The sequence below is a fragment of the Pseudochaenichthys georgianus genome, chromosome 16, assembly GCF_902827115.2.
Source record: "Pseudochaenichthys georgianus chromosome 16, fPseGeo1.2, whole genome shotgun sequence".
NCBI lineage: Eukaryota > Metazoa > Chordata > Actinopteri > Perciformes > Channichthyidae > Pseudochaenichthys > Pseudochaenichthys georgianus.
The window spans coordinates 35,040,187-35,055,706 of NC_047518.2; the positions used below are offsets into that span (position 1 = coordinate 35,040,187).

Below are 15,520 nucleotides of genomic sequence, written 5' to 3' on the forward strand. Positions count from 1 at the left end.
CAAAATGGGTTCCTCAGAACAAACAATCACATGCGTCCATTTTTTCTTTTACAAGTGTAAAAACAGTGTTTCCTAAATAGCATCAAACTTCTGAGCCGCTTGTAAAATAGTGAATTTTCTACAATTTCGAATGATCTATAATCCATGGCTTAAAGGTGTGAGGAAACTTTTCTTTCCATTAAATCAGTCTGATCTGTAGAGAGAGATGCAAAAGCTCATATGTTGTGTAATGCTGACTAAAAGGTATATCTTGAGAGCTACTCCGAATACTGCAGTAGTAGCAGAAGGATCTACGGATTAAAATATCTGAAAAGCTTTTGCCTAATGATGAAGTGTGCCATGATCTAAAGTATTACCTTCACACAGCCATGTTTGATTATTGGAAGTTATTCAACTAAATGTAAACTCCTTCTATGTCTGCTTATAAAATCTAAGTTGATTTATTAATAATAATAATAATCCTTATATTTATTATAGCGCTTTATCAAAGACTCTCAAAGCGCTTTACAAATACAGATCATACATGTAATGGTCATCTACTGTGGACAATACCCACAGGAGCAAATTCAGGTGAAGTGTCCAAGGACACAACGGCCTGACGCAGTGGGGCGGAGCGGGTTTCGAACTGGAGTTCCCCAACTCCAGTTCCTGATCTGATGATCAAATGCACAGACCACTGCGCCACCCTCCGCTTCCTCTCTTTCTGTAACCATATTTTGTACGAAACTTCCTGGCACCTGTGCCATCCACCTGCTAGCAATTCCCCAGCAGCCAGTGTGGACAGCTGCCGGAAGATTTAATTACCTCACTCCACCTTTCATTTCTGCTGCATCACCAACACGGTCTGTGGTGCAGATGGGCCGGAGGAACCAGGCCGCCCACAGGGGGTTATAGGGGGACATAGAGTGGAGTGCACACACACACACACACACACACACACACACACACACACACACACACACACACACACACACACACACACACACGTGTCACTTTGAGAAGAACATATGCAATGTGTAGCACAAGCAGTAAGTCAGCTCTGAGCACATGGGGGGTTCTGCTGCTCACATCCGACAGTGTGTGGGAAATATTTTTCTTATACGCAGTAAGTGACGGACTGTTGAGCAACTCTTGGTGCTTTCAGTGTTCTCCTGCATGTTTCTGTTAATGTGACCTGTCAAAAACCTGGAAGGGAAATGTAGCTCCAAGTTTTTTTTTCTGGTTAAATACGCTTTTACATGTAGGTTGAGTTTTAGATATCTGCACATGTATCTTAAAATCTAAAAGTTACTATGAGGGAGGTAGATTATAAGAGTAGATTTTTCCTCTACTGGCGTGTAGTACAGGAACTGAGGCTCAGCTCTGGCGCACTTACCCCTCTATTGTTATTCTCTCTTTATAAGGAGTAGAAAGATTGCTTGATTAAGGGATTAGTTGATGCAGTAAAAACAATAAATTAATACCTTTTCCAGCACAAATCGAAAACATTATCTAGTTCCTGCTTCTTATCTTCTAATCTATATAATGAAAAGATTTATTGAGAAAATAATCATCTGTTCAATATTTACTGAAAATGTCCAGGGACAGGCGCTGAGAATGAACAGCAGCTGATGTGTTGTTCTGGATAATTGTTGTGCTGTCTCTGTGCTGTCTCTGTGTATCTGTCCCGATCACATAAACATTAAATTAATAAATATCTGTAAGTTAGTTTTCTTGAAAAATAAGTGGGTTTCTTTTGTAGCGAGTGACTCTTTTTACACCAGGCTTCTTCATTGTTTATGTACGGAAGAGGATTAGGGCCACCATTTTTTTTGTGAGGATTTGAAAAAAACATGTTTTTTTTTTGTTACAACCAGTCTATGGTTACAACGTGTAAACTTATATACATAAATACGGAAGAGGATTAGGGCCACATGTTTGTTTTTTTTGGGAGGATTTTTTTCTGATTTCAAAGTCAGAATTGTTTTCTCCCAAAAAAAATGTTTTGTGGCCCTAATCCTCTTCCGTATTTATGTATATAAGTTTACACGTTGTAACCATAGACTGGTTGTAACACATTTGATACACGGTCGCTTACAAAATGATTTCAAAAAATGTATTGTTAGCATTTCCTTTTTTTATAAACGCCATTAAAAAAGCTAAAAGATGATCTTGATAGCAACCTAAGTTAAACTTATTTTCTTCAATATGATTTTGTTTGTTTTTTTATATTTTGGGTCAAATTCACTCTTCTCTTCAAAGTAAATTAAAAAAATGTTGCCCAGAAAACTCAATAATTGTACGGTAATTCTGGCAAATTCACACAAATGTAGCATTTTGGACAGACATGTAGATACTGCATCGAGACTGCAATGTGATAAATGAATTACATATATTTAGAGGTCACACTTATCTGTTTGTGTCCCCAGTAAATATCAAAGGGTAGAAATATTTAGGCTAACATTATGCATGACATGTAATATAGATTTTCTTCCACAGCTGATTTAATTTCTGACGGCTATGAGAGAGTGAGTCTGTGTTTGTTAAAGGGCTGATGAGATGAATGAGAGCCGGTGGAAAGTCTCCACCTCCGCTTTGATTGTGAGATTGATTCTTCTCAAAGGAGACTCAGATGTGACTCGAGCCACAGCTTCTAATGATGCAGCCCCCAAACTTTTAATGGACGCATCAGAGTGGAAAACCCTTTGACTCCCCCACCTCCCACCTTTTCCCCATCTACAGCTTACAATTTCAGTTCAATTCATTACCGGATCTGTGATGTTCTGCAGCGTCTATTCGAGGATATGAGAAGTCATTCTGGTACGTTCTGCCTCCAGTGATCAGAGCTTTAGTGCACCGTCTCTGAGACCGCACATTAACGGAGGATTAGATCTGCACGGCGATACTAGCCTTACTGACTCGAGGAAATAAAACATAATGTTCTCCACTGTTCTTGACCTTGGTCTTCGTAGTTTCGGGGTAACTCTTTAAAGGTCTCCTATTATACTGTTTTTCATCAATATATTACATCTCTCTGAAGTGTTTGGCTCCAAACACCAAACAGATCATGCGTTGAAGCATCCCATAATCCCCTCTGTTTCAGCCCTGTTTCCAAAGTGCTGATTCTCTGCCTGTTACTTTAGATGAAAATAAGGAGCCCCTCCCCACGCCCCTCTGAGAGATATTTGGTTAAAAAGAACACAATGGTGCTCTAGGAGGAGATTCAGGTGATAAGGTGGGGGGGTTACCTTGGTTGCTGATTGGCTAATGGGTACACAAGCCAAAAAATCGTTATGACATCATAAAGTGGCCAAAATCTGATCAGCTCATTTTCAGACAGGTTTCTATATAAATGGATCAGAACAAAAAGAGAGAGAATCTTTTTTCCTGAAACTTTCAGAGTCTCTTTCCACAGCCCCTCTGAGTAAAGAGACTCGTAAATGACGTGGAAAAAGTGGATTGTGCATAATAGGTGACCTTTAAAGCTGTCTTCACAGTGAAAACACACAATTTGGCAAGTTTCAAGTCGAGGTTAATGCGACCATAAACCTTCGTAAAGGTGGATGACGGTGCAGTTTATGTTATAGACTTCTTGTGAGTTTATTAAAATATTGTATGTTTAAACTTAAACTTAGGAGAAGAATTTGAAGCTGATCAACTTAATTTGACACATTTGATAGTGCTGCAACCCAAAACTTTTCTTGAATTATTCATACAATAATTGGGTCAATAAAATACAGACAGATCCTTTTGAACATTTACCACTGCCCAAAGTGACGTATTGAAAGGGCATGGGGAAATGTACCGTACCCAGAATATATTTAAAAATAAACAATGAATTGTTTCGGTTATAGAAGAGGGAAACATTTTGGGGATTCATTTTCAGTCAAATGCTAATGGAACATCGATGTATCGTTTCTGCTCTGGTGTTGCATACATTCGAGGAAGAGCGAGTTTATGCGGATGATTCATGGTCCAAGTCTCAAAACCACAAATGATGACAACCGCTGAATGTTCAAATAGATCAATACACTTTGGATGGAAAGCATTATGCACATCTCTGGAGACAGACGTGCGGTGGATGGTTAATGATTTCCATCTGAAAAGGGAACCAAAAAAAGACCCGCCTGTTATGATGCATTAAGCGGGAATCTGAAGAAGAGGCCAAGAGGTCCACCAAGCACTCAGAGCCGGTTACTTTCTGTTACTGAGAGGGACTCACTTCTAAAACTGTGGCTGCTATCAGGAAATAGCTTTGTTGCATCACTCAGTAACAGAGAAAACAACAGTGGCTGTGATTCATGATGTTTGATTGGGTTTTTTGGCGATATAAAAACAGCCTCACATTCAAAATATATATCAAATGTTTTGAATAAAGCCTTTCAATTGTGTTTTATTGTCAGAGTTTTTAGATGTCTTATCTTCACAGTCTACTGTATATTTTCTACTTTGTAATGCTGGTTTAATTCCATTTTTAGATGTTTAAATTCTAGTCTTGTTTATTTCTACTCTTTAATTTTCTCCTTATGTGCAATGGCTTGTTTTGTTTTATATGCTGCTGCAACGCAAACATTTCCCAATGTGGGATCAATAAAGTACCTCATATCATTATTATCTTAAACGACCTTCCCAACAATGCTCCATCACGTTTGTGAATAACTTTTCTAATTGCAATGCAGTGTATGCAACCTTTTTATGAAGGTGTGTTCTCTCTAGAGTCACAGCTGTGAGACTTAGTCCACCTGTTTGGTTTTTGTTGCAGTGGCACCAGTTGGAGCTGGGGCTGGGCCTCAGCAGGGAGCAGCATCCTGGCTGAGTTTGGGACCCTCCACCTCGAGTTCGTCCATCTGTCTGAGCTCTCCAGGAATCCAATCTACACGGAGAAGGTGATATAATTATACAGTTTACACATATAGATCACATTTCCATTCTCACTTTACAGGGCTGAAGGATTGGTAAGAAATCAAATGTTTTGGTCATTTTGACTGATATTGTAGTTTACGCTATTGGAAGGAATTATTATGTTGGCATCATGATTCTGATTAACAATGAAAAATACTATGGTGTGATTTTCTTTTGCACCTGTGTGTACATGAAGTAATAATGATTTAAGTTAAGAAAAAATGGTGTTGGTCAAAAACATCTCTGCTATCATTCTACTTGCATAACAATGGTATGTTTTTAAACAATTTGACATACTTTTGTATTCTGCAGGAGGTTTCCCAGGCTTGAAGCAGTGATAGGGTAGATGTTGAATGTGTAAAACTATTTCCGTGCAGTATCTTGACCATAATACTTTGTACCTTTGCAGGTGATGAACATCAGAAAAGTACTGAACAAGATTGAAAAGCCACACGGCCTGTACCCCAACTTCCTCAGTCCTGTCAGTGGCAACTGGGTCCAACGTAAGTTCTGAGTTAGCTTCATATGGGAGCTTCATTCTGATTAAACATCTGTTAAATTATTGCGAGTAAATGTTTGATATAGAGTTAAGGCCAAGGGCTTTCTGACATTGTTAGAAGAAAAAACATAAGGTGAACAGGATGACACATTATTTTCTTATCTTCTTATCTCTTCATTAAGTTCAAAAATTAAGAATTCAAAGCTTTATTTTATTTATTGTTACGTGCACAACAGCGCCAGCAAAGTATGGCAAAGAGAATCAAGTCCCAGGTTCCTCCAACAATGTAACATCCACTATATTTAACTTTGAGGTCATTTAAGGTCTTCTCACATTTTCTACCTTCCTCATTTCTGTCATGGGGCTCCTCACCGCTGACAGACCTGGAGTCAGCTCACGCACCAAAGCTCTTCAGGCCGCTCGTCTGTGTCACCCACCCATCCGTCTATTCCCTTTCACTTTTAATATCACTTCATAGCAGTGGCTATATAACTCCCAAAGCTCCGGGTTATTAAAATGATAATGAATTCAATTACTTCAGGAAATTGGATCTTTCTAATTTACCTGAAAGGAGCTGGAAAAAAACAAGGTGATAAGGCGTCTCCGGGCCTGAATAGGTGGTAATCTGGATGATTACAGAGGCTAATTGTTGTGGGTGAGCGTGTAAAGAGGCAAACTATATAGTTATCGCCACAAAGGGAGAAACAAAAGCGGTGCTTCACAGCTCACCCTCTCCCGTCTGTGTCAAGGACAAACACAGCAGCTCTGTGATAACCTTGCGGGGGAGTCAACGTGTGTGTGTGTGTGTGTGTGTGTGTGTGTGTGTGTGTGTGTGTGTGTGTGTGTGTGTGTGTGTGTGTGTGTGTGTGTGTGTGTGTGTGTGTGGTGTGTGTGTGTGTGTGGTGTGTGTGTGTGTGTGTGTGTGTGTGTGTGTGTGTGTGTGTGTGTGTGTGTGTGTGTGTGTGTGTGTGTGTGTGTGTGTGTGTGTGTGTGTGCTTTGAGCATAAGTGGAGAGATGCACGCCTCCACTGCAATATCATACTCACCTATAATGAAGGTGTGAACTGTGGAGGATAATCTACAGCCACTCTTTACAGAAAGCTTTAGGCGTGGTACATAACTATTTTCTACCCTCATTGAACAGAGAGTGTGTGGGTTCATGGAACATGATCGTGCACGCCTAGAATTAACCAGAGAAGCAAAGAAAGAGTGACAAAATGTAGACAGTGCAGCATTTATTGGATTTTCTACCACAGGTCACAAAGGATGATGTAACTGTGAATCCAGAAAACCAAACACAGCTTATTCAGACGTGGTGGCCTCTAAAAAGGATTTGTTTATAGAGTTTCAATTAAGATATTTATGTATTATACATATTTAGCATTAGCAGTGTTGCGGGCGCCTGAGGCTTCAGATTTTCCTTGCCAACGACTTCTTAACTGGCATTATTTTGCATATGATGAATACAAACAATAATGCAGTAGCAGTGTTACATAAAGGTGCTTAAGGTATAATTCATTAGATGAATGGATATATAAGTGGTATATAATTGATTTATTCTTAATATATATATTTAAGTTTTAAGCCCTTTATGAGATAATTAACTTCCCATCTTTTGTAAGGCAAGGCAAGTTTATTTATGTAGCACCTTTCAACACACAGCAATTCAAAGTGCTTTACAAAAATGAAAGACATTAAGAGCATTAAGAAACATATTATAAAATAATTTCATCATCACTCATTTAAAAGCAAGGATATTAATTGGAATGTTATAAGATAATAAAACATGAATAACAAAGGTACATGAATTAAAGTTAGAGTGCAATGTGAGATACATACTTCTGAAATGTTTATGTCTGACTCTCAGGCCCCATCCACACGGAAACGAAAATGAAAACAAACCGATGTCGATGTCAAAAAAGTATTCCATCCACACGGAATCGGCTCAAGAAACGTGTCCGTCCACACGAGACCGCTCAACCTCCTGACGCTGTAGTACATATGCCGGGCCTGTAAGTGGCGCTGTACTTCCGCCACAAAATACACCAAAAGCAGCGCCCCCGAGCATGGTTGCCATGGTTGCCTGGTTGCCCTTCTGTTTATTCTCCGCGGTGAATTTAGCAACATGTAGTTCATGTAGTTCTCCATGTCCACTTGTTGCTGATGGTTGTGGTAGAGGCGCTGTAGATTGTTGCACTAACATCTGTATCAAGGTCAGTAGCGTCTGGAGCACGAAAGCAACCCTGTGATCCGCCGTTGTTGTTGTTGTTGTTGTTGTTGACGAAACACATCAGCAATGACGTGGGTGATGCAGGGGTGAGCAGCAGAGAGAGGCGGGGCTATGGCTTCATTGTTATCAGGAAATTACCGTATAGGGCGTACCCACAGAGCCGTTTTGGCCCCCCAGAACGTTTCGTCCGCAGATCTACCCACCTTGGGAGCCGTTGTCGTTATCCGCGTTTCCGTGTCGGCCTCGTGTGAACGAACCGTCTATACCAGAGGTGCCCAGTACGTCGACTGCGGTGCTGGCAGAGTCATTCATATAAAGAAAATCCGTTAAAATAGACAAAACAGGTTTTGATCCCTCCTCCCTTGGCCTCCCTGCCACTTAATTCAGGAGTTTACTTGATTGACAGAAAAAGCGACCTATCGCTTTCCAGTCTGTTAACCCAGAATGCAAAGCGATACAAAATCAGTCAAGTGCCGGGAAAACTCAAATTAAGTTAAAGAGACAAACAAGAGACAAACAACAAAATGAGTGCGGGACCGTGCAAAAAGCTAAAGACATACCACTTCCACACAGAATGGGAGGAAGAATATTTGTTATGTCACATTCAAAGGTTATGTGCCTTATTTGTAAAGCAAGCGTCGCTCTGCCAAAGAAAGGTAACGTGGAGAGGCATTATCGGAGTGCTCACAAGGCATATGACAGCGACTTCCCTCCGAGTAGCGAGTTGAGAAAGAGAAAGGTCATGTATTATTGCTACAAAAACATTATCTCGCAGTCTTAGTGTGGCCAACTCGTTTCTAAAATGCAAAAAGACAAACAAATGCGTCTATGGTCGCTGTATTTTCGACCTTTCCAATCGAAAAGGAGATCTCTCTCTCCCCCGTCTGTGTGCGAGGGGGCGGGGCAGTTTACACACACACAGCTGCTACATGCAGCAACACACGGCGGGGATGGCGGAGAGAAGCGCTCCAAGGTGTGGTTAAATGTTACCCGTCTTGAGGTGGACAATGCTCCTTGCCAAGGGTGTTTAGCATGTGAGGGCGGTAACACGAGCAATTTGTCTAAACATTTATCAAAAGTGCTCCACATTCAGACGGAGGAATGCACCGGGTTCGACTGTCTTTCTAGCAGCGCTGTAGCTCCATCCACAAGTAACGTTTCCACGTCAGGTGTTATGTATGCTAGCAGCAACACACGGAGTTAACTACATTATACAAACCTGGGTTAATGATTAGAGGTAACTGAGTTATTTATTTTGTTAAAGTTTCAGCTATTCTGTTTACAGTTCTGTCATCAGATTATTTAATACGATTTGTTAAAACATTGTTGTTTCTTTTGATGTGAAATATTATTTATTTAATTTAAATAAAAAACAATGTTAGTTTTGTTCACAATTTGTTAATTTAATAATATATGTATTTTTGAATCAAGTATTCATCTTTATTGTCTTCATTGTTAGTTTCCACATGCCTAAAACAACCTCAAGCTAAATCCAAAAGTTGATGGCTAAATAAGAGCGCTTGAGAAATTGTGCAAGGCATACAGTAATAGTCCGAATAGTCGATTAATCGTTTCATTAATCGATAGATTAATCGAATATCAAATTAGTCGTTTGTTGCAGCACTATTGTAGTTATCCCAGGTATAAATAAAACGTGTTATTCAGCAACCCTTGCAATTTGGGATTGCAAGCTGGTCATTTCAAAAGTAGCTCACCAGCCAAAAAAGTGTGGGCACCCCTGGTCTATACGATAGAGAACTGTAGCGGATACAACCCGTTTCGTCTCCGTGTGGACAGGGTCTCACTCATTGCTAACCTTTTAGCAGAAATAGTTTTCCTCGACCTCACTTTCTTTCTACTTTCTTTTTTAACTCATCCTTTAGTTATTTCAAGTGTTTCATGCTAAACGAACCCCCCTTTTGAAAATGCTAATCTGCAACCCAATATTCCAAAAATTCAACGAATCCTGTCCATATTTGTGTAGCATATAAAATGTATTTGCTCCCAGACATTCATGTGGCTTGCTAGTTTTGGACCCCATCTGTAACCCCAGTACACGTAGAGGACTTTGTAGCTAGCAGTAGTGACATTGTTTGCTACAGGTCCAACACTATCCACTGTCACAGGAATCAATCTTTTAGTTTAAAAGTGTACAACATCTTCCAACAGCTAGTAATTTGCATACAAAAACACTCGTTGTTCTTTTGAGCCAACCTTTCAACGCTCCTTTAGTCTTTTTTTTGCCCTGCAGATTGAGCTGATTGTGACCCTCCTCTTCCTCTCCTCAGATCACGTCTCCATCGGGGGCCTCGGGGACAGTTTCTACGAGTATCTGATCAAATCATATCTGATGTCAGACAAGTCGGACGACGACGCAAAGAAGATGTACTACGGCGCGCTGGAGGTACGGACATTTTAATCTTCCATTTCACGCCCAGGCATGGCTCCTTTAGCCGAAACCATAAAAGTTACAGTAATTTGAATATGCCTGCGATCAAACAGAGTGGAAAGTGATTTACACCTAAGAGGAATGAGAGGTACACCGCTTAAAGTTTTAGAGGAGAGTTAAAGGCTGAACTTTTTTAATGTAATATATGACTTATTTATGGAAAGCGACACAATGCTCGTTTGATATTCAGCTCATATTTTGAGTCAAAACATGAATAATAAGAAGGCAGAAGAGTGTTCTGCCCTTTATTCTTGCTGTTTTAAAGATGATTAAGTATTTTGCAAGTTGAAGCCTTTATTAATGATCATAGCCGGACACTTAATCAATGAGTGTTGCATTGAATACCGTAATAAAATGTCTCATCAAGTTCATAATTTGACATTAATAAAGAGTCATTTCTGCCGCCTATTTTTTAAGATCTGTTAAACGGAGAGTGACACGACGTTAAGCTTGTTTTTTAATTCCTGTTTGCTCACCTGCTTTATGTAAAGTGTTCTGCTGCATGTTTATTCATCCACAGAATCGCATAAATGAATATTGAAATAATAGAGAGCCAGTGCCTGTCATCTTGTTGTTTTTCACCTCATATTGAGGGTAAACTGTGAAAAAAGGCATACATTGAATCCCTCTTTGTGCATATTTATTACGAAGTTGCTGTGATATTAACATTAATCTGATAAAATAAATGTACTTGTTGCCAGTTTTACAACAATTTCCAACCATTTATGTGCTGACTTTTAAAGGTCCCATGTCATGGCCATTTCTACTGATCATAATTCCATTGTTGAGGTCTACTAAAATAAATGTATATTGTACAATGTTCCAAACTCACATTGGTTTCTCACAGCATCTCTGTATAGTATGTATATTCACTCTCTGTCCTAAACGGCTTGTTGGAGCTCCTGCCCCCCCTCCCTGTGAGCCCAGTGGCCGTCTGCGAGACAGCGATACACCGCGAAACTCAGCCTGTGCACACACACCTGCAGCCTGGCTGTGAGTTTGTGTGTTTGCCCAGGCTGAGTTCTGCGGTGTCTCGCTGTCTCGCCGACCCCACACCAGTGAGCCAGCTCAGTGTCCCGCTCCTCGCAGCAGTCAGCCTCGCGACCAGTGGCGGCCGGCCCATAGAGGCGCTAGGGGTGCCGCCCCACCTCTTCCCACATACAAACGTGTATTACAATTAAATCACGGTAAAATATGTTCATCTTGTTGTAGTTGTAGCCCCCTTGCCAGCGATTCTCTCTCTAGTTTAGCATGCTCAGCCCGACTCAGCCTGGTTGTTCCTGGCCCTAGAACCACGAAAAAAGGTGAATTAGGACCCGCTAGCCGGTGTTATGCCGTAGGTTGAAGCCTTGCCGTGGATTGAAGCCCTGCTCGCGGGGACGCGCAAAGGTGATGTCATCGCCTGTATTGAGCGTTCGCCGTTTTCTAAGCTTTTTTCACCTTTTTTCTCTCTTTTGAATGATATATCAGATTAAACAGCAAACGGCTGAATAAATAATGTGCATACAATTGCGAGGAGGCTCGTTTTAAGGACACGTTTTTCAGATCTGTCACAATCTTCGTATTGGAATAAACTTACGTTTTTGAGTGTATAGTCCCACTCTGTTATATTCCTCCTTCCTACAGAACAGACAATGACAGGATAATATGTGATTTGTCAGTATAGTCCTATTTCTTAAAACCTTCTCTGTTGTTTAAGTGTCTGATAACCACGAATAGTAAGCAATGATATAACAGTAATGATATCACATGATCATGTCAGACACTGTTTTTATTTTCAATCAAGCCTAAAAGATAATGTGTTCAAACTGGCTTCACTCACTTGAATTGCTCCTTTGAATATCATTTTTATATATCCTACTCAACACATGTTTGTATTGTAATGCCACTCATATTTTTTTTAATTGTATTTTAAAGTGACATTGAATGCTTTGAAAGGTGCCCTAAAATAAAGTGTATTATTGATCTTATATCTGTGCCTCTATTACATTACATTTCATTTTCTATCACACTATTAATGTTCCTTATTTTAGACTAGGTTAATCCTGGTGTCAATAGGGAAGATCTGCACTGTTCTCACATAACATGTTCAGAGCAGGTATTTCTCCTGCCGGATTTGGAACCCCCCCTATATCTTTGGCCAGGATAGTCACAACTTCACCAAAATCACACTGGTGCTTGCTGTCCCCCTCTAGTTTGTGCTCACAAAAGCATTTTACTCTGGGCCCTGCAGGTGAAAAACTAAAGAGGGGCTTCAAAATCCGGCAGATCAGGTGTTGGTGCTGCCTGATATGGAAGTTGTCTTTATTTGTGTACCTGCTGGGCCCAGAGTGAAATGCTTTTGTGAGCATAAACTAGAGGGGAACATGCAACACCAGTGTGATTTTGGTGAAGTTGTGACTGTCCTGGACAAAGTTGTAGGGGGGGGTGCCATATCTGGCAGGAGAAATACCTGCTCTGCTGAACATGTTATAGAGAACAGTGCAGATCTAAAATAAGGAACATTAATAGTGTGACCACAGATATAAGATCAATAATACACTTTATTTTAGGGCACCTTTCAAAGCATTCAATGTCACCTTCAAATACAAAATAAAATATGAGTGGCATTACAATACAAACATGTGTTGAGTAGGAAACCACAGAGGAAAATTACATTCAAAGGAGCAATTAAAGTGAGTGAAGCCAGTTTGAACACATTATCTTTTAGGCTTGCTTGAAAATAACACAGTGTCTGACATGATCATATATGTGATATCATTACTGTTATATAATTGCTTACTATTCGTGGTTAACTTAAACAACAGAGAAGGTTTTAAGAAATAGGACTATACTGACAAATGACATAATATCCTGTCATTGTCTGTTCTGTAGGAAGGAGGAACATAGCAGAGTGGGACTGCACTCAAAAACGGAAGTTTGTTCCAATACGAAGATGGTGACTATCTGAAAAGTGTCCTTAAAACGAGCCTCCTAGCAATTGTATGCACATTATTTATTCAGCCGTTTGCTGTTTAATCTGATGGGAAATATATCATTCAAAAGAGAGAGAAAAGCTTATTAAACTAGACGAACGCGCAATACAGGCGATGACGTCACGTTTGCGCGTCCCCGCGAACAAGGCTTCAATCCACGGCAAGGCTTCAACCTACGGCATAACACCGGTACTACAGTAGGCCAAGTGGAAACGCAACCAAAAACGGGCCCTGCACGGCTCGGCACTGTCTGTGTCATGGCGAATACAGTCGCTGGTTTATTTATGTCTGTAGGCCGTTGTTATGAGTATGGAGTGAGCTACAACGTTAGCTTAGCCTGGTCGGCCCAATCTCCATTCAGAAAACAAGCATTCTAAAAGGTTTTTCGCCTGCCGTCTGTCTGCAGACTTGTCAAAGCATTAGTTCATGGTTTTTACTAACCGGTATCAGTATGTTGTTACGTCGGCATCATTTAGAAACGTGTATTACAATTTAATCACGGTAAAATATGTTCATTTTGTTGTAGTTGTAGCTCCCGAGCCAGAGCGTCTTGGTTGAATGATGCGAGTAAACACAGCTGGCAGCCGCGGTGAAACTCGAGCGACTAGAGCGATGCGATAGGAGCGTTTAGAGTGAAGCGAATATTCGCCTGAACGCAGCATTAAAGCGAGCTCCGCGCTGCACTGGAAACGCACCATTACACCACCAGAAGTCCTAATTTAAGGGGTCATTTCTCCCCAAAAAAAATAGTTTACTCACTATATCAATAGCCCCACCAAAAATATTTTCCACCAGCCGCCACTGCTCGCAACGTCCCGCCAAGTGTGTCTGTGTGTGAGGAAGTCGAAACGTAACGGCTCCGCGGACGTAATGTAACTATACCCGAAATACGTCACTATCCTTTTATCCTTTGTCGGGACGGGTGGCGCAGTGGTCTGTGCATCTGATCATCAGATCAAGGGGGAGTGCTGGGGAACTCCAGTTCGAAACCCGCTCCTGCCGCCACTGCGTCAGGCCGTTGTGTCCTTGGGCAAGACACTTCAAGATGGACGGTGTGGCGCAGTGCGCTGTGCAATGATCATCAGATCAAGGGGTGAAACCCGCTGCGTCTGTAAAGCCGTTGTGTCCTTGGGCAAGACACTTCACCTGAACTTGCTCCTGTGGGTATTGTCCACAGTACATGACCATTGCATGTATGTGTAATGTGTATTTGTGAAGCGCTTTGAGCATCTGGAAAAGCGCTATAATAAATATAAGGAATTATTAATTATTATTATTATCCATAGATTATTGACATGTCTCTCTCCTATATGCATTCAGTGGATCAGAAGCGGAGGTAGAGCTGTAATGGATGCTTTTATTCCGAGCACTATAGCGTGATTATACACAGCAGGAGCATTGTTCTGACAGCGATGCTCTCAGTGGAACGGACATAAGGCTTCCTGATACTGCTTAATGTGATTAGACAGACACTGACTTTTTTGTAGCAAAAGGAGCACTCCCACCCACGACCTGCAGAAAGAAAAAAAACTCACAGCTGGCTTTACACATACACATGTTTTTTAGCTTAATATAGATAATGTCAGAGTAAAGCACATTCCCTCCGGCTACAATTACGGTATCAGAGACAATGACTTCATATTGCCATTGATATTTCCTCAGTTCTCATCCGAGGGTCAAGCCAGAGGCAGAAGCACTAATTACAGACGCCCTCTCTCCCCTGTGACTTGGTATTTAAATGGCCACGGACCCCCACTCTATCAGATTAAGTCATATACTGTGTGTTCATACAGAGATCTAAGGTGAAGGCTCATTATCTTTGGCATTCAACTAAAAGTAGACTAATTAAAACACTGTTGTATGAGGGAACAATTTCCAATTATACTATGCCATGATTACAGCTCATTAGAGGGGGATTCATCAGTCTCAGCCCTCAAGAAAAACTTGGTATAGAAACATGGTATTTATCAGCTTTCATATTATACACATTAGTTCGTTTTGTCATTAGCAGGTTTCATCTAAATTAACCCTCGTTTAGAAAGACAGGTTTTCCTGTACAGTATCACAGCAGTGGTTAAAGGGATGGTAGGTCACATTCACTGGGTCATTTGAAATTCAAATATCCCACTCCACAAACCAAATGTGGGTGAGGATTTCTTCATTTCCTCCTCTTTTCTTTGTAAGCTCATCATGAAAGAGCTGTTACAAAATAATGAATGGTTGGACCTGAGATTCAAGAGAGGATTTACACTTTTAATTAACAGCACTCGTACAAACCGGCATTCAAATGCATAATGAGCATCATGCCAGACAGAATGAACACGAGATGAAGCGAGAGAAATGTAAATAAGAGGGAATGATGAGATATTATCTGTGTCTTAAAAAGCATCAAGCATTTAAAGTATACACAGCTGTAAAGAGGCAGAAAGGAACAAAACCTGACGTTAAGATTTCTTATAAAAGATAGAGATTTCTTTCTTTGACTC

General features: G+C 40.6%; 1 protein-coding gene across 2 annotated transcripts in view; it reads left to right on the forward strand.

Annotated features, from left to right (window-relative positions):
- The window catches only part of LOC117460291 (mannosyl-oligosaccharide 1,2-alpha-mannosidase IA), a 232,575-nt gene that overhangs the window by 206,984 nt on the left and 10,071 nt on the right, over positions 1-15,520 (forward strand). Inside the window, exons 6-8 of one of the 2 annotated variants that reach the window (XM_071205950.1) lie at positions 4,738-4,865; positions 5,291-5,384; positions 9,899-10,014. In XM_071205950.1, the coding sequence (XP_071062051.1) occupies positions 4,738-4,865; positions 5,291-5,384; positions 9,899-10,014 (338 nt within the window). The remainder of the gene's footprint in view (positions 1-4,737; positions 4,866-5,290; positions 5,385-9,898; positions 10,015-15,520) is intronic. The other variant, XM_071205951.1, reaches the window with a different exon arrangement.